Source organism: Plectropomus leopardus, chromosome 15 (genome assembly GCF_026936395.1).
Source record: "Plectropomus leopardus strain MGB_pleo_1.0 chromosome 15, ASM2693639v1, whole genome shotgun sequence".
Lineage (NCBI taxonomy): Eukaryota > Metazoa > Chordata > Actinopteri > Perciformes > Serranidae > Plectropomus > Plectropomus leopardus.
In genome coordinates, this window is record NC_142190.1 from 2,889,636 (window position 1) to 2,913,454 (window position 23,819).

General features: G+C 38.6%; 2 protein-coding genes across 6 annotated transcripts in view; one reads left to right on the forward strand and one right to left on the reverse strand.

Annotated features, from left to right (window-relative positions):
- Positions 1–16,251, reverse strand: part of pigl (phosphatidylinositol glycan anchor biosynthesis, class L) — a 22,736-nt gene extending 6,485 nt beyond the window's left edge. Inside the window, exons 1-3 of one of the 2 annotated variants that reach the window (XM_088088231.1) lie at positions 15,956–16,251; positions 13,604–13,703; positions 2,033–2,123 (exon numbers count right to left, since the gene is read on the reverse strand). In XM_088088231.1, the coding sequence (XP_087944357.1) occupies positions 2,033–2,123; positions 13,604–13,703; positions 15,956–16,202 (438 nt within the window). In that variant the 5' untranslated portion in view covers positions 16,203–16,251. The remainder of the gene's footprint in view (positions 1–2,032; positions 2,124–13,603; positions 13,704–15,955) is intronic. The other variant, XM_088088230.1, reaches the window with a different exon arrangement.
- A 439-nt stretch (positions 16,252–16,690) lies between these two features.
- ncor1 (nuclear receptor corepressor 1) overlaps positions 16,691–23,819 on the forward strand; it is an 84,797-nt gene continuing 77,668 nt past the window's right edge. Inside the window, exons 1-2 of one of the 4 annotated variants that reach the window (XM_088088221.1) lie at positions 16,691–16,957; positions 22,855–23,040. In XM_088088221.1, coding sequence (XP_087944347.1) covers positions 22,930–23,040 — 111 coding nt within the window. In that variant the 5' untranslated portion in view covers positions 16,691–16,957; positions 22,855–22,929. The remainder of the gene's footprint in view (positions 16,958–22,854; positions 23,041–23,819) is intronic. The other 3 variants (XM_088088220.1, XM_088088222.1, XM_088088223.1) reach the window with 3 other exon arrangements.

The following is a 23,819-nucleotide window of genomic DNA, read 5'->3' on the forward strand; positions in this document are numbered from 1 at the left end:
GAAACCAGGTCAAAGGGAAAGTGCTTGACTAAAGAGTTGGCATTTTGCTTTGCTCAGGCGTATTCTACCGTGACTGTGTCTTTGCAATCAAGCGTTCGTTTCAGCTCCCAAACACCACATTTTATAACTCGTGAACTTTCTCTTTATTCTTGCTGGCTTGTTTTTGTAAAATCGAGGAAACGGCATGAACGAAAACAACGCTGTTCAGTCAAAGAGCAGAACGGGTGAGTAATGTCACGTCTGTAAGTGAGTCTGCTGCTGCAGATTTTACACGAAAAGACGTGATTCTTCAGCTATACTTTTGGTCTGGAGCTGTGATACTCAACTTAAGGCCCTCAGGCCAACTCTGGCCCCCAAAAGGGTGCCGGACGGCCCCCCGAGGTGTTTTCTAATTCCCAGTAAAACTACAGTGATTCCCACTGGGAATTGTTTTTGTATTTTTAGTATCTATGAGGTGTCAGACAGCATAAAACAGCTTCAAAATAGAGCTGATTCAGCAAAAAAAGTGCCAGTGGAGGATCCCCCACACCCCCGACAGAGGTCCTAGATAAGACCCTAATGTCCCAAAATCCTTGAAATAAGCCTAAAATCCGAGAAAAGTTCAAAAATCTAGAAATTTCCTAAAATCCTAGAAAAGACGAACAATCAGAGAAATGTCTTAAAACCTGAAAAACATCCTAAAATCTGAGAAATGTGTTAAAACCAGAAAGATGTCCTAAAATCCTAGAAATGTCCTTAATTCTTAGAAAAGTCCTCCAATCAGACAAATGTCCTAAAGTCCTAGAAATTTCCTCAAACCCTAAAACGATAAGTGATAAAATCCATGAAATGTCCTAAAATCTGAGAAATGCCACAAAATTCTGGAAAAGTCTTACAATTAGAGACACATCATGAAACCATAGAAATGTCTTAAAGTCCATGAAATGTCCTAAAATCCTAGAAATGTGATAAACCCTAGAAATGTCCTTAAATCGTACAAATGTCCTTAAAATCTGAAAAGCGTCCTCTATCCAAGAAACATCCTAAAATCGTTGAAACATGGCCTCCTGTCTTTTCCTAAAAGTGGCCCCTGGCCTCCTGTCTTTTCCTAAAAGTGGCCCCTGGCCCCCTGTCTTTTCCTAAAAGTGGCCCCTGGCCCCCTGTCTTTTCCTAAAAGTGGCCCCTGGCCTCCTGTCTTTTCTAAAAGTAGCCCCTGGCCCCGTCTTTCCCTAAGTGGCCCCTGGCCCCCTGTCTTTTCCTAAAAGTGGCCTCTGGCCCCCTGTCTTTTCCTAAAAGTGGCCCCTGGCCCCTTGTCTTTGCCTAAAAGTGGCCCCTGGCCCCCTGTCTTTTCCTAAAAGTGGCCCCTGGCCCCTTGTCTTTGCCTAAAAGTGGCCCCTGGCCCCATCTTTTCCTAAAAGTGGCCCCTGGCCCCCTGTCTTTTCCTAAAAGTGGCCTCTGGCCCCCTGTCTTTGCCTAAAAGTGGCCCCTGGCCTCCTGTCTTTGCCTAAAAGTGGCCCCTGGCCCTCTGTCTTTGCCTAAAAGTGGCCTCAGGCCCCCTGTCTTTCCTAAAAGTGGCCCCCGGCGTCTCTGGTCTGGAGGCGTCCTGCTGCAGAGGGACAGGATGGGAGGAGACGGTGTGTTTGCTTGTCGTCGTTGGTAACAAACAGCTGTTTGTCATCGTTTCCTGTGAAGGACGTTGTTGTTTTTAGTCGCTGCCAGAAGCTGCTGAACGGTCCGAGCTGTTTTCACTGTTGTCGAGACGCACCGGATGAAACTTGTTAGATTGTAAATTAACAGCATTCCCGTCAGCTAACAGAGCAGAGCTGCACCGGGCCGATAACCATCTCTGTGTAAACACGAATCCAAACTTTCTACTGCAGCAGAGGCCGCGTCCCCTCCGGAGGCTGCCGGGATTATCGCGCAGGCCGCGGAGAAGCCGAGATAATGAGCCGCGGAGCCAAAACACGGTTAAAACACAGCAGAACAATGCACGCAGGGAAACTGTGTGTCAACAGCAAACAGGAAATGGCGGGAAACGCCGAGCTGAGCGTACCATGTTGAAGGCGTGAGCTCTGATGTGCGTCAGGATCACGGAGGACACCAGAGAGACGCTCCACTCTGCTTTAGGATCGTCCGGAAGTTTTCTGCAGGAAAAAAGACACTCAGGTTATCGACCAAATTACATTACAACAGTGACGTCGTTCAGCCCCCAGTGTTTCAGAAAAAGCCTCGGATCTAAATATGTACGTATACGGCTTCAAAAAAATTGGGGATGGGTGCTGGTTTTAAAAAAAAATGTATTTTAATTTTTTAAAAGTTTCTGGATGTGATAAATGGTGTTAATTTGGCGATTTTTTATTTTGGTGGAACTGCATGTTTGGAAGGATTGATTTTTCACCAAAGAAAGAAAGACAGAAAGAAAGAAAGAAAGAAAGAAATAATAGTAAAAATTCACCAAAAATATTTAAAGCTAAAAATATTACAAAAAAATGCAAATAAAAAAATATCTCAAATTTTTAAAAAGTAAAATAAAATCAGTAATAATTTTTAAAGAAAAGACAAAAATGCTGAAAGAAAAATCGCCAAAAAGTTTTAAAGAAAAAAATCACAAAAAAGGCCAAAATTTTAAAGAAAAGAAAAATCTCCAATTAAAAAAAAAACGTGCCCATGGGTTTGAAAGGCCTGATTTCTTTAAAAATCAGCACTAAAATATATAAAAACAAAACAATTTAAAGCCAAAATAAAAAACTTAAGTCCCTCCGAAGCGTTATAAGGATTATTAAACATGCCTCCCCCTTTTTGCACCTCCCCCTCCTCTGTCATAAATAACAAACAGTCCCTAATAGTAATAATAAAAAGCCCTGAATCTAATAATCTAATCTAAATGTGCTTAGTTAGATTCTGCCACTTTTAACAAAAATACTGAATATTTTTCCACCTCTAGTTAATAAATATTTAATGACAGCAGTTACAAAGTATTATGTTTCCACTCAGTACTAATTACTAACAACTATTTATTTTTTAACATCACAGTTCACATAATTAAAACATGAAAACAGAGCCTCAGAAAGGTCCGGGTTAAGCCCCGAAATGTCCTAAAATCCTACAAACGCCGTGTTTTACAGCAATGCTTTGCACAGAAATAGCAGAAAACTGTGTCTTAAATTCTCCAAAGCAGAAGTATGTTGTCTGTTTTTAAATCCGAGCAGCAGGTTTCTGCAGTGCAGTTTTAACCCTGCGTTTGAAAAAAGCCATGCAAACACGGGGGAGTGCTGGGAAGTCGGGGGTTAAAGGTCGCACGGCCCTTAGCATCATCTGAAACTGCAGCCTGGAGACAACAGGAGCGAACATCAAACATCAGGCTCGGCCCGCTCGAGCTCTCGGCCCGCTAAACATCCATAAACTCCCTCTGTGGCACGAACAATAACAGCGAACGAGAATCTTTCTGCGGTTTTCAGCGTCGCCCCTGAACTCAAACGTGCTGAAAACAGACTCAGATTTGAGTTTCTGCCCACACAGTTCACAGGAAGCACAAACTCCCCGCTGCTACACTTGAAGCGGAGACGATCCAGTTTGTCCAGCAGCTCTGATTTCTCTGATTTATGATGATCGAAAACCAAACGGCAAATTACAGGGCCGAAAAATGAGGCAAATACCGAATCTCCCCAAACTGCAGTTCCCCTAACGTCCACCTGAGGCTGACTCCAAAACAAAGTCAGTCCCCACAGACCCGTTAAAACGCCAAATCGGGATTACCCAGGATTTTTGGACTTTTTCGGATTTTAGGACCTTTTCGGATTTAAGGATGCTTATAAGATTTTGGGATATTTTTAAGATTTAGGGGCATTTCTCTGATTTAAGGACGTTTCTAGGAATTTAGGATTTTTGTAGGATTTTAGGACATCTCAAGGATTTTAAGACTTAAGTCATATTTTTGGACATTTCTTTGATTTTAGGGCTTTTATATGATTTTAGGATGTCTCAAGGGTTTGGGCACATTTCTAAGATTTTAGGACATCTCAAGGATTTGGGGACGTTTTCTCAGATTTTAGGACATTTCTAGGATTTATGACATTTCTCTGATGTTTTGGGCATTTCTTGGATTTTTAGGACATTTCAGTGATTTTAGGATGTCTCAAGGATTTAGGGATGTTTTCTCAGATTTTAGGACATTTCTATTATTTTAGGATGTCTCAAAGATTTGGGAAAGTTTTAGATTTTAGGGCATTTCTAGGATTTTTAGGACATTTCTTGGATTTTAGGACTTTTCTAGGATTTGAAGACTTCAGTAATATTTTTGGACATTTCTTTGATTTTGGGGCATTTCTAGGATTTTTGTATATCTCAAGGATCTGGGGAAGTTTTCTCAGATTTAGGACATTTCTAGGATTTATGACATTTCTCTGATTCTTTGGGTATTTTTTGCATTTCAGTGATTTTTAGGAAGTTTCTTGGATTTCAGGACATTTCTCAGACTTTAGGATGCTTCTAAGATTTTAGGACTTTCATAATATTTGAGGACATTTCTATGATGTTAGCATGTCACAAGGATTTGGGGACGTTTTCTTGGATTTTAGGACATTTCTCTGATTTTTAACTCTAATAAAACCCTGGACTTTCATGCAGAAGTCTGATGTTCGCTTCCCGTCTGAATGTGATGTTTTTTTTTCTGCACCTTTCCGTGTGCCTCAGTAACCTAAACCTCACCCTCCGGACCAGCATGTGCTTCCCGGCGTTGGTCGCTGTGTGCTTTTGTTGCCTAAACACAACCACATGCAGCGTGATCCCACTATGTGCTTGTGTTGACATCACGGTAGCTGCGTCCCAAAACATAAACAGCAGATGCAGCGGAGTGTAATATGTGGAAGTTAACGGCAATATGAGAGGACTTGGGAAGAGAACGTGTCGACAGTTGTGATGAATGCTGAAATCAGCTGTGGACGGTTATCAGCGGCAGCATAAACGTGTTTGAGGGGTACAAACTCAGCACACATTAACTGGACATTAACTGGGCATGTGGCTGACGGACAAAAAAGTAAATTTTGCACCCTGTGTGTATTTGAGTGCATGGCGGGCGGGGGTAGTTGGGGGGTGTCAACAGTTGTTCCCCTTGTTGCTGCTAACAATGAGCCGGGACAGTTGAGCTGGTCGAGGGAAGTGATGGATTAGGTCACAAATCTATTGGCTGCCGGTGATGTGAGGGTCAGGCTTTGGTGTGTCGGGTGGGGGGGTGAGTGGGGTGAGGACGGGCCGTGTCACAGGGAGGAGGGGCGGAGGGTTCAGAGATAGTTTAAAACGGTCTGTCATCGAGTGAATGATACCACTGACACATCATAGGGACTGTGTGTGTGTGTGTGTGTGTGTGTGTGTGTGTGTGTGTGTGTGTGTGTGTGTGTGTGTGTGTTTTGAGAATAGGATGGCGCAGTGAGATTAAATCTTCTCACACTTCACTGATTTTCAAACAGCTTTGTACCGAAAAAAAAAGTGGGTAGTATGTTTAACCCTTAGAGCCCGCTTTAATATTACACACACCCGTATCGCTATTAAAAAAAAAATTATTATTTTGTACTTTCATGGACACCTTTTAAAATGCCAGGTTTTTGTCATGATTCAACTATGTTCACTGGATTCACATTTTTGTTTTATTATTTTCAGTATACTACATGCTAAGTTATTTTTTAAAGTTATTATCAAAGCCTGGGATATGTCAATCATTAGCAGAAACATTGATTTTTATACATTATTATTTTTTGTGCAGTGTCAAATACTCACATCGCTCTGCACACAAACTGCTCTTTTCAAAATCAGGCGATTAAAAAAAAATATACATTAATATGATTTTTTGCATTCATTGAGTTTTTTTTGACCAACATCAATCCTAATTATACATAACAAATATTCAGCAATTTTCAGAATTTAAACTCTTAAAATGCCAGATTTTCTCATAAGGCTGCCAGTTTTAAAGTTGGAAAAATATATATATTTTCAATATACTACATGCAAAGTAGATTTTTTTTGCTGCTGACAGTCTGGGATCTGTCAGTGATCAGCAGCTACATTTATTGTGACAGGTCACCCAGTGGAAATAGCATGTATCTTCTCCAAAAGCCAAATATGGTCAAAATGACCTCACCAGGTGGAAAATAGTCAAAATGACAAATTCAGAGTCAAAAGCCCAGAATGACACCCAGAAATAACACGTCATGTTTTTCTGCTTTGATGGCTGTGGGATCAAAAATGTCAGTGTTCAACAGTCTGAATGTAACTATTTAGTTTCCACAGTGTATTTTAGACTTATTGTAGGAGCTGAGCTGCAAATTTCAACATTAAACATAAATACACAATCTTTCCAAAACTGATGCCATATGCATCAACACAGCCAAAATTATCAGACTGAAAAGTGTGTAAACTGCGCCAAATAATACAAACATGAAAAAGATTTCGATAATTCGACCATACTGCATGAATATTTCACACTGAAAACATCGAACTGAGTTCACAGTTTTGCTCCGTTAATGTTTTCCTCACTGTCGTATTTACTCATTTATTATTTTAGACATTTTTTCGCCTTGCAGCTTAACGACCGCAGCTCAGCACAAGCCTGCGCGGAGGGGGAGGAAAAAAAGAAAGAAAAATGAACAAAAGATACAAGACACCTGACCTTTCTAAAGCAGGATGCAGGCTGAGTGTCAGCTCTGCCATGGCAACCGTGCAAAATGTCCTAAAGTAACCTCCCGGCTCCCCCTCCGTAGCTTTGCATGTGGATGTCTAATTGCTTGCAGGCATCTGTATGCAGTTGTTGAACTTTGGCCCAGTAAGGGGATTCAGTGTGTGTGTGTGTGTGTGTGTGTGTGTGTGTGTGTGTGTGTGTGTGTGTGTGTGTGTGTGTGTGTGTGTGTGTGTGTGTGTGTGTGTGTGTGTGTGTAGAGGGCTTGTTTAGTCTGGTCACATGGACCACAGGCCTGTGAAACTGCCAGACTTCTGTCCGCACAGTCAGATTATATGTCCTGCTGGGAACGGCTGAGATGCCACTACAAGCTGCCAGTACGCCCACAATATCATGCCGTAATAAGGCAGCTACAACTACAGTAACAGCACACACACACACACACACACACACACACACACACACACACACACACACACACACACACACACACACAGAGGCTGATTCAGAGGCATTTGTGGCCGCAGGTTTTTTCAATATTCGCCCGTGTTGGGGTAATAAACCGCCATGAAAACAACCACGGAAATAATGCAGTTAGTGTTGTTTAGAGGGTACGTGGTGCAGAGAGGGAGACTAAACGGCTGCAGGATTCAGTAAATGAGAAAAGCAACTGTTGGACTCTGCAGAGGGCCAGTGTGTGCCGGTGACAAATGTGTCAGGGAAAAAAGCGCAGCCAGAGGTCAGCGGCGAGGCCGGAACATCTCGCCGCTATTTACTGCGCCCTGTCATGTGCTTATAAATTAGCCGGGGCTATTTTTACCTCTGATCAATGTATATTTAAACCTGGAGAGGGGACGAGGTGTTACCGCGGGGACTCTGCGGTGCAGAAACGAAGCCCGAGCTGTTTGTTTACATCCAGACAGACGTAAACACAGGTTCTCCTACCTGCAGGCTTTATGCACATTTTTACCAAATACATTTGGAGGACTTTTCCAGGACTTTGAAGTCAATTTTGAAGACCGTGCACTATGTGAAATGACCACTGATGCTCCTTATTGGTTCATTTTCATCACTATATGTAATAGCTTTTTAAAATATATTTAATAAATTATATTAATCATTTAATAAATTATTTTATTATTTATTTATTTATATAAATTTATTATTTATTTATTTTAAAATAATGATTTCAGAACAGGATTAAAACAGAATATTAAAATATAGCTAAGGGACTGTTTTTTATGAGAGGGGAGCGGGTGGTGTAAAAGGGGGAGGTGTGTCCAATAATTTGGTTTAGGGGAGGGGCATAAAACTTTAAATAGTTGTATTTTCTTATTTATTTTATGCATATTTTTAAATAAATTGTGCTTTCCAAGGCATATTTTCTTTAAAACATTTTGATGATTTTTTTTTCACTTTTTGTTTTTTTTTTCTGCAAAAAATGTTGGGTGATTTTTGAGGACATAGTTTTTTCCCTTAAAATTTTGTTGTGTTTAAAGAAAAAACATTTCAGTAATTTTATTATAATTTTTTATTGACATTTTACAGCTTGATACTGTAAACAACAGAAATTATTGTTGGCTCTGAGGGTCCTTGTGTTATTTTCAGGTTTGTGAAACAAAATTGCATGACTTTCCCAAAAACCTTCAGGGTATGCTTAATGTTCCTAAACTTTCCCAGGCCTGGAAATTACTATTTGCAAATTCCACGACTGTTCATGACCGTACGAACCCTGCACTTAAAGTAAATCTGAAGTACGTTATCATCTAACGAGTCGGAGAGCTTGGGTTCAGTCTGCCGGGTCGTGTAATGGAGCAGAGGTTGGATTTGTGCAGTGAGCAGCTATAATTGAGTCGAGGGAGCAGACAGAGGTCAAGCCAGTGCAAGTGGAGAGGCAGCAGAGCGTGCTCAGATCGAGCTTGATCACAAAGGCCCCAACATGCACCGGGGCCCCAGATACTGTCAACACAGCTGTCCTATTCAGTGAGCATTAAAGGGAAAATCCTATTTTAAAGCAGAATTCACGTGTTATTCCTGTTATTCCATAGGCTGCGGTCAGGAGGGAGAAAGTCTCGCACAGATCGTGAAACATAATGTGCACCAAACTTTGGTCACCAAGTTGAGACTTTAGCTTGAAAACTTTAGTCCAGCGAGATTCAAACTGCTAAAAATACGTATAACATCTCGAACGCTAGCTGCTAGCAAAGTTAGCACTGTGCATTTAAAAATACAGTCGACTTTGACAACATTGATGCCTTTTTTTGCAACTGATTAACAGACAAACACTGATTTGTGACATGAAACTGCTTTTTTTTAAGTGTTTTACTGGTTTTAAACAGTCTGTTTGTTTTAGAGGAATAGACCTCTGCAGATAATTCGGCTCTCGGTAAAAACAGCGAACATTGAAGGAATTTTAACATTTCAGCTGGTTGCAATCTGTAATCGTCACCATTAGATGCTACTAAATTTCGCCAAATATTACACGCTGCTCCTTTAAAACAGCTTTAAAACATATTGGAATAATGCACTAACACTGAAATGTACTAAAACCCTCAATGTCCTCAATTCAAAGACACGTCCTAAAATCCTAGAAATATCCTGAAATCCTTAAAATGTCTTAAAATCTTAGAAATGTCCTAAAATCCTAAAAATGTCATAAAATCCTGGAAATATCCTACAATTCTAAAAATGTCCTGAAATCTTTAAAATGTCTTAAAATTCTAGAAACGTCCTAAAATCCTAGAAATGTCCAGAAATCTTAAAAATGTCCTAAAATCCTAGAATTTTCCTAAAATCCTAGAAAAGTTTCGATATCCTAGAAATGCACCAAAATCTGATTAATGTCCTGAATCCTAAAATGTCCTAAAATGTTCTTAAATCCCTGAAATGTCTTAAAATCCTTAAAGCATCCTGCAATCCCAGAAACATTCTGCAATCCCAAAAATGTCCTAAAATCCCCAAAATGTCCTAGAATGTCTCCTTCAATTCCTGATACCTCAGAAAATCCTAAAACCGTCCTAAAATCCTAGAAACGTGTCCGGGGCTGCTGCGACCGGCCCCCGGGCCCCTCTGGGTCTCTGCGCTCTAACTCAGATCAGACTGATAAGATGCATTTAAAAACAGCTTTTTCGGTGCATCTTTTTCCATCTTTGCACACGTGAGGTCAAGTGAAGGATGTTCTCCTGCACATATTTGGGCGGAGAAGGTTAAGAGGAAAAGCCAAAGTGTGGCTGGACGCGTGCAGACGCACAGAGAGAAAAACTGTGGAGTGACCTACATTAGCAGCGCTCAGAGCATTGCCAAAATGTATCCCACAGTCCTTTGGCTTCGGCAGACATGGACAAGAGGAGGAGGAGGAGGAGGAGCAGGAGCAGAGAGGGGGGGAGCTGGTTGTGAGTGAGTGGGGCTCTCAAAGTGCTGATTAGGTGTGTGTTTTGGGCAAACAACAAAATACACAGAAAGGGAAAATGGGCCACACTCCAGTTCAGCAGACGTGCAGACAGCAGCGAGATCAAAGTTCAGCTATATTCTGTGTGCACAAGGTGATAAAACTGTGAAGTGAAAACACACACACACACACACACACACACACACACACACACACACACACACACACACACACACACACACACACACACACACACACACACACACACACACACTGCTCTGCAGGGCAGACAACCTGGGCCGGCTGCCAGTTTATTACTGCGAGTTCCAGGTTAGCGCCAGAGTTCACGCCGCTCTCCAGGCGAGCCAACATGTAGAGACTCACATGTAGGCTGCCCCGAGATTCTTAGAAACTCCAAACATTTTCAAGGAAAGCTGCGGGGTTGATCCACAGGAGGAGAAAAAAAAATCCCCCCTCTTTTTTTCCCCCAACATCACCTTTTGCCACGACTTTCTCTGTAACTTGACCGTAGCCAATAGCTGGAGACTCAAAGTCTTACAGCTGCTGCAAAACATAGAAGCAGGGCTGTCCCCGAATATCAGCGTTTGGGCATCCAAGACTCGAGTTTTGGCATCGACTTATTCTAACAGCATGTCAGTGTACTGACTCAGTGTGTCTGCATAACGTTAGAAAAACTACTGTGTTAGTCCGAGTAAAACTGGACTTTTAAAATACCTAAAATAGTAAAAAAGTCCTAAAAATTCTGGAATTGTCCTAAAAACTGAGATACATTGTAAAATCCTAAAAATGTCCTAAAATTCTGGAAACATCCTTATATCCTAGAAATGTCCCCCAATGCTAAAAACATCCAAAAATCATAGAAATCATGAAATTTTAGAAACTTTCTAAAATCCCGGAAACGTCCTGAAATCCCCAAATGTCCTAAAATCCTAGAAACATCCTAAAATTCTAGAAATGTCTTAAAATCCTAGAAATGTCCTAAAATCCTGGAAAAGTCCTAAAATTTAAAAGAAAAATGTCCTAAAAATCCTAGAAACATCTTAAAATCCTAGAAACGTCCTGAAAATATAAAAATACTAGAACTTTGCTTAATTCTTAGAAACTTTCTGAAATCCCAATATGTCCTAAAATCCTGAAAACATCCTAAAACCCGTAAGAATGTCTCGAAATTTTAGAAACATCCTAAAATTCTGAAAACATTCAATTTCCTAGAAATGTTGTGAAATCAGAGAAATATCCTAAAATCCTGGAAAAGTCCTATAATAATAGAAATGTCCTAAAATTTGAGAAACGTCCAAAAATCCTGGAAATGTCCTGAAATCCTAGAAACTTTCTAAAATTCTGGAAACGTCTTAATATCCCAGAAATGTCGTAAAAATGTCCTATAAATTTAAAAGAAAAATGTCCTAAAAATCCTAGAAACATCTTAAAATCCTAGAAATATTCTAAAATCCCTAAAAACTTGAAAATCCTAGAAATTTTCTAAAATCCTGGAAACATCCTAAAACTGAAGAAATGTCCTGAATTTTTAGAAACATCGAAAAATTCTGGAAACGTCCTAAAATCCTAGAAATGTTGCAAAATCAGAGAAATGTCCTAAAATCTGATTAATGTTCTGAAATCCCAGAAATGTACTAAAATCTTGGAAACGGCGACAGAAATGTACAGCGACAAAAAAATCATCCGTGTTTTCACCGTTGGACTTGCAGCCGATGTGCAGCTTGCTAACTCGACGTGACGCGATTTATCGACCGGAAGACGGTCCGATAAACCAGCTGAAAGGGGGCATATCGCCTCCTGCCGCGGTGGAGTCGGACATACTTTGGGCGATAAATGCGTTTTGCGGTGGTTTTTGTAAACTGGGACGCAGACGGTCGCCTGATGAAACGGTCTAATCGTGCTGTAACTGTAGCTCGACGGTAACCGTGGCAACGAGCTCCAAAAAACAGGGAAAAATAAGAAAACGGCTAATTTGCTGATGATTTGTAGCACCGAAATATCTCATTGAATAATGAAGAAAAAACAATGTCATCCAATTATCTCTAAAACGATGTTAATCGGCCCGATATTCATTTTTCCCGAACTGACACGGAATAATCTTCGTACAGGCTGACGGACGGCTCCGAAAAAACAAACAGCTCAGCTGAGCAAACCTAAAAAAATCAAATGTCATAGTTTCATTAAGGACAACTTTTCTTTGTTTTAGTAACAAAAACGTTTGTTTGTTTGTTGAAATGACTGAAACGGCGTCTTTAAACCGACTCTGTGTCTCTCGGAGAGCAGATTTCAAACACTAATGTGGGTTTATAAAGCGCTGAATGGTTTCAGGGTTAAAACTCATTTCTGATCTTGTGCTGAATCACGGACTATCGAGACCTCTCGGAGGGTCTGGTTCAGGTCTGCTTTATGTCCCCAGACTCTAAACTAAACACGGAGGAGCAGCGTTCAGTTTTTATGCAGCAAAGCGCTGAAACAAACTGCCAGAAAACGTCCGGTCTGCTGCGACTCTTCCTTTAAATCGAGGCTGAGGTCTGCTCTGTTTGCAGCTGCCCTTTGTTTGATCGAATCTTTCTGCATTTCTTAAACTGCGCTGCAGATTTAATCGTCTTTTTCTTATTTTATCTGAGCTTATTTTTGTCTGCTATTCTCTCGGCTCTTTAACCCTTTAACACCTGGATCGACATCAGTTTTATAGCTAGCAAAATGTGTTTTTCTTTCAAAAACACAAGAAAAACACAATGAGCAACTTGGAAACTGTGAAGAAAAATTAATAAAATAAAATGAATAACAAAGAATGTACAGAAAACTATATTTAGAATTATCTTAATTATATTTTTAAGTGAGGTTTCAGAAAAAATATTAATTTTCTTTTTTGCACTTTCTTGTTTGTTTTTTTTAATTTACTGGCTCTTTTTTAAGCTTTTCTGCTTAAAAAAGTTTTTTTTTTTAACTTTTCTCTTCTTTTTTTATGTAATTGTTATTTGTTTATTATTTATTAATTAGTATATTTTATTTATAATAATAATATAATTATTATTGTTATTATATACTAAATATTTTTTACCCAATTTTCTGAATCACTATTACTATCCTGCTATTTCTCTTTGTATAAATAAATATATAATGTGTATATTTAGTTCAGCAATGTGTGTTGAAATTTATAAAACTGATCTACTGATTCATGTTTGCCCTGGAAAAAAAAAAGTAAACAAAACTGTGAAGACAAAAAAATCTGAATATTCAACAGTGCAAATTTCTAGAAGCCAGTAAAGACACACAGGTGAAACACAGGTGAAACACAGGTGAAACGCAGGTGAAACGCAGGTGAAACACAGGTGAAACACAGGTGAAACGCAGGTGAAACGCAGGTGAAACACAGGTGAAACACAGGTGAAACACAGGTGAGACGCAGGTGAAACACGGGTGAAACACAGGTGAAACACAGGTGAAATGCAGGTGAAACACGGGTGAAACACAGGTGAAACACAGGTGAAACACAGGTGAAACGCTGCGTTCGTTTGTTGTGTTTGGTGCAGACGGCTGCTTACTTATGATCCACCACGGTGACTCTGGACGCTGGGATCCCCAAAACGGCACAGCTGCTCACAAGCTCTTGTTTACGTCGAGCTCCTTGATTGTAGTAGTTTCCTGGACAATATTTAGACGACAAGTTGGGTTTTAGATTTTGTAACAAAAGGAAAAAATCTATAAACAGGTCTGAATTCTCTGTAAGTGCAATCAAAAACATTCAAAATTATTTTTTTTGGCTGTTTAATCATCTGCTCCTTATTGCAAAGCTGAAAGAGCGTATCATATTTTCCATAATAATAATAATAATCATAATTTAAAAAAGATATGACTTATATTGTGCTTTTCGAGGTACTCAAAAACGCTTTGCATTTTGTTTATAGCATCTTTGAGTACATAGAAAAACGCTGTCTATTATTCTAATTATTATTATTATTATTACTATTTAAAATACAAAACGTTCTTTAGCTGTGTAATAAAAGTCGGATCTAAATAAAACACACACAGATGTTTTAATCATGTTTTTTTATTTTTACGGTGCCTTTACTGTGTATTAAGATTAAATTTGTTATCGAACGCATCTATGTAACTCAACATTGATCATGAATAAAAACGCCTTTAATTCTCCCCAGAAACGCTCCTCCATCGTTACCTGGTACGCTGCTGCTGCCGAGGACAAGAGCAGACTGCAGCGTCCCTCCGAGACCTGTGTCTACTGCAGTGCGTTTTGGTTTGGGGGGGACGCATGTTGACAAGGACACATTTGTACGCCTGCCCCCCCGTTCACTAACTTTTTGAGTCCCTCCCATCTGAGGTTGTGGGTCCAAAACTTCACACCACAAAAGACGTTTGACCCCATCAACAAGGTCCGAGGTCCCCACTGAGCCGTCCCTGAAGACATCTGTCTCCACGCCACATCAGAGGTCTTCAACCATTTTCAGGCCAAAGACCGCTCAGCGGGCAGAGACACAGAGCGGCCCCCCGTACAGGGACACGAAACCTGCTTTGCTTGGAGGCCACTTTTGCTAAACAGCAGGAGGCCAGGGGCCGGTCGCAGCAGCCCCGGGCGTGTTTCCCGGATTTAAGAACATTTCTAGGAATTTTGGCAGTTTTCTAGGATTTTAGCGCATTTCTATAACTTTAGTGCATTTCTAGGATTTTGGGACATTTCCAGGATTACAAGTAAAAGTACCCAAAACAGAAAAATCTTAATTCTCAAATTATAAACAAATAGACCCCTCCCCCAACAAAACTCATTATTATAGAAAAAAAAAATCAAAATGACAAAAAATAAAATATAACCAAAAATGTACAATTAGAAAAAAAAAAGGAAAAAGGCTTTAAAATGTTCATAAAATAGTTGCCATTACATTTTCTGTAAATCAACTGATTGATTAATCAACTAATCATTTTAGTTGTACTTGTATAAATGTTGGTAATTTATTTTGAACAAAAAATTGTTTTTTAAAAAACTTTTTACAATAGAAAAAAAACAACTCCCGAAATCAAAATGATAAAAAAATAGAAAAATAACTAAACTTCCAAATTATTGAACTGTTTTTGAAAATTATTGAAAAGTTGTTGAAAAAAAACATGATATCATAAAAAGTTCATCAAAATAATTTAATTTTCTGTTAATTCATGATTGATTAATCAACTAATCATTTTAGCTGTACTTTAATAAACTTTGGTAATTTATTTTTTAACAAAAACCCTTATTTTATAAACCTTTTAAGATAGAAAAAACAACCCCCAAAATCAGAATTATAAAGAAAAATATCTAAGATTCCAAATTATTGAAAAGAAATTATTGAAAAAAAATCATAATATCATAAAATGTTCAAGAATTGACTGATTGATTAATCAACTACTCATTTCAGCTGTACTTATATAAAAGTCGTTTTTTATTTAAAATAAATAAGTACATAAAAAAGAAATAAAATAAGTCTTTGAAATGTTCAAAGTAATTTGCAGTTAATTTTCTGTGAAAAATAATTTTAGCTGTACTTGCATATGCTGTTTGTTGATTTATTTAATAACATAACACCACATTTTATAGACTTTTTGATGTTTTTTTACACAGAAATCTTAATTTATAAAGTTATTAAATATTTCAGATAAATGCAGTGAAGTGAAAGTAAAATATCTCCCTCTGTGATGTCGTGAAGTAAAAGTATAAAGTCCTGTGACAAGAAAACACTCAAAAAAGTACCTTAAATTCATACTTAAGTGCAGCACTCGAGTAGATGTACTTCGTTACTTTTCATTACTGCATGTAACAGCCACCTCACGCCCCTCCTCTGATAAATAACGAACAGTCCCTAACTGAAGCGGTTTTAAATGTTAAGTAATAATAAAATATCGATCTGTACCTTCAGATAAACACAGCAAATGAACGCTGAAGTTTAATTCGACCAGTCGAAGAATCGTCGGCGCGAAAAACATACATTCATCATCCGGATGTGCTGTCACAATAAGAGCTCTGATCTCAGCTCCGTCTGCGGCTCCGTTCATCAAATGTCTCACAGATTTCTCCAAACTTCGTCGATGTCGACGGAAAATACATTTTATCCAAATCAGATAACAAAAAACTACGCAGACAACCACATAAACACTCATTATTTTGACCGTGCCCGTAAACAATCCGTGTGAACACAAAAGTCTGGCATGCAAATGGTTCCAGGTGTTTAAAAAAAAGCAGTCTGTCTAATACGTGTGACGTTATTATGAAGTTTTATAAAAAAAATTAAATAATTTCATGACTAAATTCAACAAAAAAAAAGCTTTTACAAACATAATAGTGTGTTTAACTCACGTCTAGATTTTTCCTCATTTAATTTGCGTTTAAAAATTTAACGATAAAAAGGTGAACATGATTAAAAAATCATTTTATGGCGTATTTTATTGTAGATGAGTTTGAAAACGTTAAAAAAAGTTTTGAAAATGCAATTTGTATTTATTTATTTATTTTTTAACTGAAAATGTACAAACAGCAGGAACGTTACCGTGTTCGAGCGGAGCGATTTAGCCGTGACACTGCATTGTCCTTACAGGTATATAAAAATCGAAATAGAAAATATTAATGTTTATAAAATAACAAAGACAAAAAAGTCAGCTTAGTTTACAAATTTGTGTAGTTTGGGTTTTATTTTACACTCATTGTAGTTTAGATGTGCTAACAGTGCGCTGTGGATTCAACCGAGTGGAGGTAATATGTGTCCTCCTTTCAGGACATCGACCGACAAATGCGGCGCAGCCTTCAGTCTGCCCAGTCGTCCACAGCTCACAAACCCGCGGATTTACAATCAACAATAGACACATATTTCCACCCGGGGAAACGTTTCTGTGCCGTCGATACATTTTCCAAACATGAGGTGAGTAGAAAATGCCACCACGCAGCTGAGCAACACGTCTAATTAGCACGCAATTTAAGCGCCCCCCGGTCTACGCTGAAAATCTGCCTTGCAAGATGGCGACGTGGTTGAGAATTCAAAGGTGAAATACAGGCTAAGCTAGCGACAACAACAACATTCTAAAACGCGTTTTTCACGCATTTAAGTGCTAAAAGTGGCGTTTAGTTTGAGGGACAAGTGTGTTAGTGCTGGTATTTTTGGTGCATTTCCGGAAAAGGCGCTCTGTTGTGGAAATAGACCCATCCCCCCGAGATAAGCTATAAATCCAATTGCGTTTAAATGTTGATAAAAGACAACAATAACAACAGTCAGCAGCTGTATTTCTCTCTGTGAGGTCGTCAGTGAGGCGATGCAGCTAACTGTGGCTGCCTGGTTTGCATGGAGGCCATTGGAAATGCTTTCTAAAATTACCTGGCATAATAAAAGTTAACTGTTTAATATGTTTTATAATCTTAAAGTGTATGTTTTTACTCTCAATATGCCTTAAATCAGTGTTATTTTGTCCTTATTTTGAGCTCAAGTGACCCCTCATCAACACCACTTGTTATATGCAAAATATGTTATTTTAAATGGCCTTAAAATTATATTGAACACCATATTTGTTTTTGTTTTTATTATTTTCTATCAGTACATGTCCACTTTGCATGTGTACTACAAACACTTAAAGTGTAGGAAGCTGCATCAATAATTCAGCTACTTTTAGCTCTGTTTTGCATTATTTGCATATTTTATGACTAGTTTTATGATCTTAATATAGCATGTGGTGCTCAGGTGTTACAGCAGTTTTTTTTTAAAAAACCCAATAATATCAGCATGTTATCGGTATCAGCAGATATTGGCTTTAAAATAAAATATTGGAATCGGTCAACATGTAGATTTCTGCTTATATGGCAAACTGATATTTCTAAATCTATTAATTTTTCTGGACAAAGTAAACATACACTAAACATCAAGCCTGTGTTGAAGTATTTTTTAAATTTTGTTTGCATTAATGTGGTAAATGGTTTCTATAATTAACCTGAAATCGTGAAACAATGAAAGCTGGCCGCTATATATGCCTTAAATTAGTGTTTCTCAACCTTATTTTGTCCCCTATAGTTCATCGGAGGAGAAGTGACCGCTTATTAACGCCACTTGTCATGTCCAAATATGTCCATTAAAATGGCCTTTAAAGTAGCACCATTACAAGCAACATCAGTACAACAGTTTTTGTTTCCTGTTTCACTGATTATGAGCAATACTGAGCCATAGATATTTGGTCATCACCTCAGAGTACAATACAAGTTCCTAGTTTTTCAAAGTTTGAATATTATTTATTGTCTATTAATTATATTTGTTATGCAATGTGCAGTGAAAGAAGAAATGACCCACAAATTTGCAAGAAATCAGAAAAAAGAAAATAACCTGAAAAATTAGTAACAGATAACAAAATAAAAACAAACAAACAAAAAAATTGTGAAAAAAAGGGAAATGACCTTGAAAAAGTTCCTGAAAAATTATAATAACTTTATCACGTGTAATTTGTAATAATATAATGATAATTCTGAATATAGTTAGTATCTCTACCTTTTTCCCCCTAACTTAAAAAAATCAGGTAATTTCTTGCAATTTGTTCAACATTTCCTTTCAAATTGCTCATCACCTTTTTTTCCCATATTTTTGAAAGAAATTGCACCAATTTTCTGAAGGTTTAAAGGTTTAAATACTCGTTAAGGCGTCTGAAACTCACAAGAAAAGTGATCCAGGTTTCAAAAGGCTGAATCGACTTTAGAGAAACAGAACAGTAAAAGTATAAATTATGGTTGTAATATTTTGAAGCAGCTGTAGTGCTCTCTTTTAGAGTTTCTCTTTGGTTGTTTCAATTGCTCCTCACATTTTGACAACTTGCTTCGAGCTGAATTATTGTCCCTTAATTTGGATAAAAGCCAAAAGTTGCTGCTGAAAATGAGACTGAGCCTCATGCACATCTGAGAACCGGATTCATGACCTGTCTGGTGTTGGCTTTTATGTAGAAAACATGTGACATTACAACATTTTCTATGTTTAATATTTACAAAAGTATAAAAAAGTTGTGCCATTTTAAGTTGGTTATGGTACAAACAGTGCTTTTTAGTTTATTGTAAAAATAAATAAATAAAAATCCACCAGGCGAAGTCAATGCAGCTTTTTTTTTACAAGTCACTACGTCAAGATGCTGATGATATTTTTAGTATCATTTCTGAAACTGTGAAAGTGGATCTCAAATTATGGGACCCACCAAACTGTGTGGCCTGCGGATTGAAATAAAATAACAGCTTCCCGCCCTGGTTACGGTGGCGATGGTTGTAGCTTTTCCATCCCTGAAGTTAGCATCATAATGTTTTGGCGTGGTGGCCGCGCTGTAAATCTGGCAGACTGAGAATATAACTGCTGCAGCCAGCAGGACACAGATTCATATTTTAAATCTCAGTGATGAAAAAACTCTTCCTGTGTGTGTTTGGTGGCATGTTTCCCAAAAATAATCAGTACAAAAACAAAATATATTTGTCTGTTTGGCTGAGAAGTACTGCATGACCATGCTTGTTTGTATGTAACTTAACTGAATTAGGCCAACACGAACGGCACCTGGTGGCTCAGTGGATCCCCATATACAGAGGTTGTGTCCTTGCTGCAGCAGCCGCGGGTTCGATTCCAGGCTCGACCCTTTGCTTCATGTTGCCTCCTCTCTCTCGCCCCCTTTCACGCTCAAACTGTCCTGTCCATTAAAGGTAATAAAACCCCAAAATAACCACAAAAAATACAGGGCAGCTGGCGGCTCAGTGGATAGGGCGGGTGTCCCATGTACAGAGGCTGTGTCCTCGTTGCAGCGGCCGTGGGTTCGATTCCAGCCTTGGCCCTTTGCTTCACGTCGCCCCCTCTCCCCCTCTCCCTCTCACACTTGTGCTGTCCTATCAATTTAAGGCAAAATGCCCCAAAAAATATCTTTAAAAAAAACTCTGTTGGAGGCTGTCTAGCATGTAAACTCTGGCGTGCAGATACCGTTAGTCTCGCAGGAGCGCTCATACGTGAACACGGCTCCCTGACTAGGAGCTACAGGCTACAATGAGGCTAAAAACATGATGATAGTAACGTTTTTCAAAACAAGCTGGCATATCTGGGCTTCAGGTGAGACATTTTGTGGTTTTAATATCTATTTTTTTAACGTTTTGAACCCTTTTCCCTGTTAAACTCCGGCACTGTTTGTCGATGATAACATTTTACCCAACTTTCCATCAGCATGAGGGTGTTAATAACCAAATCTCTATTTTTGGGTGACTATCCCTTTAAGGTATGATAATGTTCAGGTCGCTCAAACTGCTCAGTTAAGGTTGAGAAAGAACTGAATGTTTTATGGTCAGAGGGGATTTAAAATGTCTCTTTTTGACGATGCAGCCAAATCTGAACAAGCCTCATTTTTTAGCCAGTTTGAGCCTAATAATTTTACAACAGCAGTGAAGAAAGAGAAAAAAAATCCAGGCTGATAACAAATTCAGCAGTCAAATTACTCTGTTTTTGAAGAAAAGGCCGCTGTTCTTTCCACCCACAGAAATACTGTTTTGGTGTTTTCCAGAGCTGCAGCTGCACAGCCCAAAGGTTGTTTTTAAAGTACCAGTTGTTCCAAGATCATCCTTGCACTTTTGGTTTTTAAGCCTTGACTTAGATTTCCGCCCCCGCAAGGTGAAGTTATAGCAAAGAGCGGTGTATTTTGGATTTGATTCTAACCTTAAACTGGCAATGAGAGGCGATACCAGCAGGGCCGAAACTCACCTGCATGAAAACGCATACGCATACTGGACTGCTCTGACTTAATCGGTCGAAGAAGACTTTTAGAGGACTTAAATCGGACAGAAGACTAAAATCTGACTCCCGAAAGACAGTGTGAGTTTTTAGTAACACACTATCAGATTTTGCAAAGACTGGGGATCTTGCAGGGTCAGTTTTTGCAAGATTACAACTAGATTCCTTTTAATATTTATTACCCATGCGGCTCCAGGTGGAAAATATTATTAAACCAAACTCCCTTTTAAGTAATAAGACTTAATAACAAATTCCTCATGTCTGCAGAAACGCACAACTCTAGAAACACAAGAAAAAAAGGCGTCACATGTCACAAGTATTCCTGTTAATTCGGCATAAATACAATCCATAAATATTTGTGTACAGACTTAACTTTTTGGATTTTGTCGCCTCGACTCGCTGCCAGCTTCCTTTGGTTGGAACTGAGAACTGAGACTTGTTTTTCTGTCTGTCAGGTTCGCTGCTTCCTGTTTGGTGCTGGAGAGAGTGCAGCTATTGGTTGTTGGATGTTCACATTATCGAACTCTTCTTGCATTAACCAAAATTCAAAATAAAAACTCAAATAATATAAATCATGGGGCTGGGCAATATATCAATATTATATGGATACTGTGATATGAGACTACATATCATCTCAGCTTTTGGATGTCGTAATATCTTAAATATCGTTTTTTCCTGGTTGTAAAAGCTGTGTTACGGTAAAGTGACGTCATTTTCTGAATTTATTAGATTGCTCTAGCTGTTATATTATTTTCCTTTACTGGGGCTGGAGCAGTTTTTTAAGGAAAAGAGAGAAAGAGTCACTGGTTACAGCTTCTTAGATTTGATTATTTTCTGTTTTTTACTGATAATCTTTGGATTTTGACAAAACAAGACATTTGAGGATGTAATCTTGAGCTTTAGGAAACACCAGTTGACATTTTTTCACCATGTTCTGACTTTTTAAAACTAAAAAACGTATTTATTAATCAAGAAATTAAACAACAGGTTGAAATCTTTACCCACCGAGTCATTATATTAACATTACTGATTGTTTAAGTCTCATTGAGTAAATATTTTGTAAAGACACCGACGGTCAGCCCTACAATATTATAGCAATGTTGATATTGAGGCATTTGGCGAAAATTATGATACATGACTTTCTCTACCTCACCCACCCCTAATTATACATGTTTGATTGTATCTGAATGTCAAAATGAGAAAAGAAAACAACATAAAACAGCTTATAGTTTTACACCAAATAATACTGTTCACAGGAACAAAACTTATGATTTCCTTTTTTCTTTGTAAAGTGTCTTTGAGTTCCCTGAGAAGCGCTCTAGAAATAAAATGTATTATTATTATTATTATTTAAACAAAACAAAATTTGTCCTAAAATCCCCAAAACATCTTAAAATGCTAGAAATGTTCTAAAATCCTGGAAACTTTCCAATATCCTGGAAATGTCCTTAAATCATAGAAACATCCTAATATCCTGGAAACGTACGAAAATACTAGAAATGTGCTAAAATCCCCAAATTGTCCTAAAATGCTTGAAAGGTCATAAAATGACGCTGCACATCTCCAGGATGTGTTGTTTTTATTAATAATGGGTTTTATTATATTTTCCATTGTGCATCCAATTTTTATCCTTGTTTTGATCTTTTTTATAAAGTGGGTTTTATCCATTAGAAGATTCATTCTGTACATTATTTTGTTTTTACATGCAGGTTTTATTATGTCTTTTTGTCCTCTATATGTTTTGATGTAAAGCACTTGATTAATTTAATTTTTATTTTTTTTCGTGTAAAGCATGTTGGGTTGCATTTCTTGTATAAAAGGTGCTACACAAATAGTTTACTATTATTATTATTAAAATCCGAAAGCGTCTTAAAACCCTTAAAAGGTCTAAAAAGTCCCAGAAACATTTATGGGGCTGCTGCGACTGGCCCCCGGCCTCCTGTCATTTTGCCCCCAAACAAAGCGTGTTGAGTAACCCTCGTCTAATGTCTAACATCTTTCTTTTTTAATAAAACAGAGGTTATGTTTCTGTCTTGGTGCAGGTGGTTTGTGTCTCCAAACATGGTCTAGCTCAAATCTCTGAAGCAGCAGCAGCAGTCCGCTAGCACTGAGCCAGGATGTCCAGCAGCTCGGGCTACCCCCCGAGCCAGGGGAGCTTCAGCAGCGAGCAGAGCCGGTACCCGCCTCATTCTGTCCAGTACACCTTCACCGGCGCACGCCACCAACAGGTACAAACCTTCGCCCTGCTCTGTTGTATGTGAGCTAACAGCTGTGTGTGTCAGAACTGGGCCGGCGCTCTCTGCGCTCTCTGCGCTCTCTGCGCTCTCGGCGCTCTCGGCGCTCTCGGCGCTCTGGGCGCTCTCGGCGCTCTGGGCGCTCTCGGCGCTCTGGGCGCTCTCGGCGCTCTGGGCGCTCTCGGCGCTCTGGGCGCTCTGGGCGCTGACGTGTTGATTTTACTCTGCGGCACAGAAGTTAATATTTAAATCTGTGAGCAATAATGATGCTGTTTTCTTAAAGGTACAGAGTAAATTACAGCAAAAGTAGTGCTTCTTGGATCCTGTGATCTTGTTTTATTTTTTAGCTGCTGAGTGCAGGGTGTGACCTGAGACTATAAGGATTCAAAACTATTTTAGGCTCGGGCGGTATGTAATATTCATACCTTTATACCTTCCTGAAATTTGAATGTGGTACGCAGTATATGGCGGTAAAAGTGTGCAGCGCTAACACCCCAACGCCTGGAGTGGAGCGTGCTTCTTCAAATCAGGCTATTGAAAAATAAATATTATACTTTAATATTATTTCAGCTTTCGCTGAGGTGATTTTTTAACCAACATCAGTCCTAATCATGAATATCAAAAATTCATTTATTTTCAGAATTTCAACCCTTAAAATGCCAGGTTTTTATCATGATGCAACTATGTTTATTGATGAAGAAAACACAAAAAAAGAATTATCTCTAGTAGATATTTTAATTATCACAGCTTAGGATATGTCAATCATTAGCAAC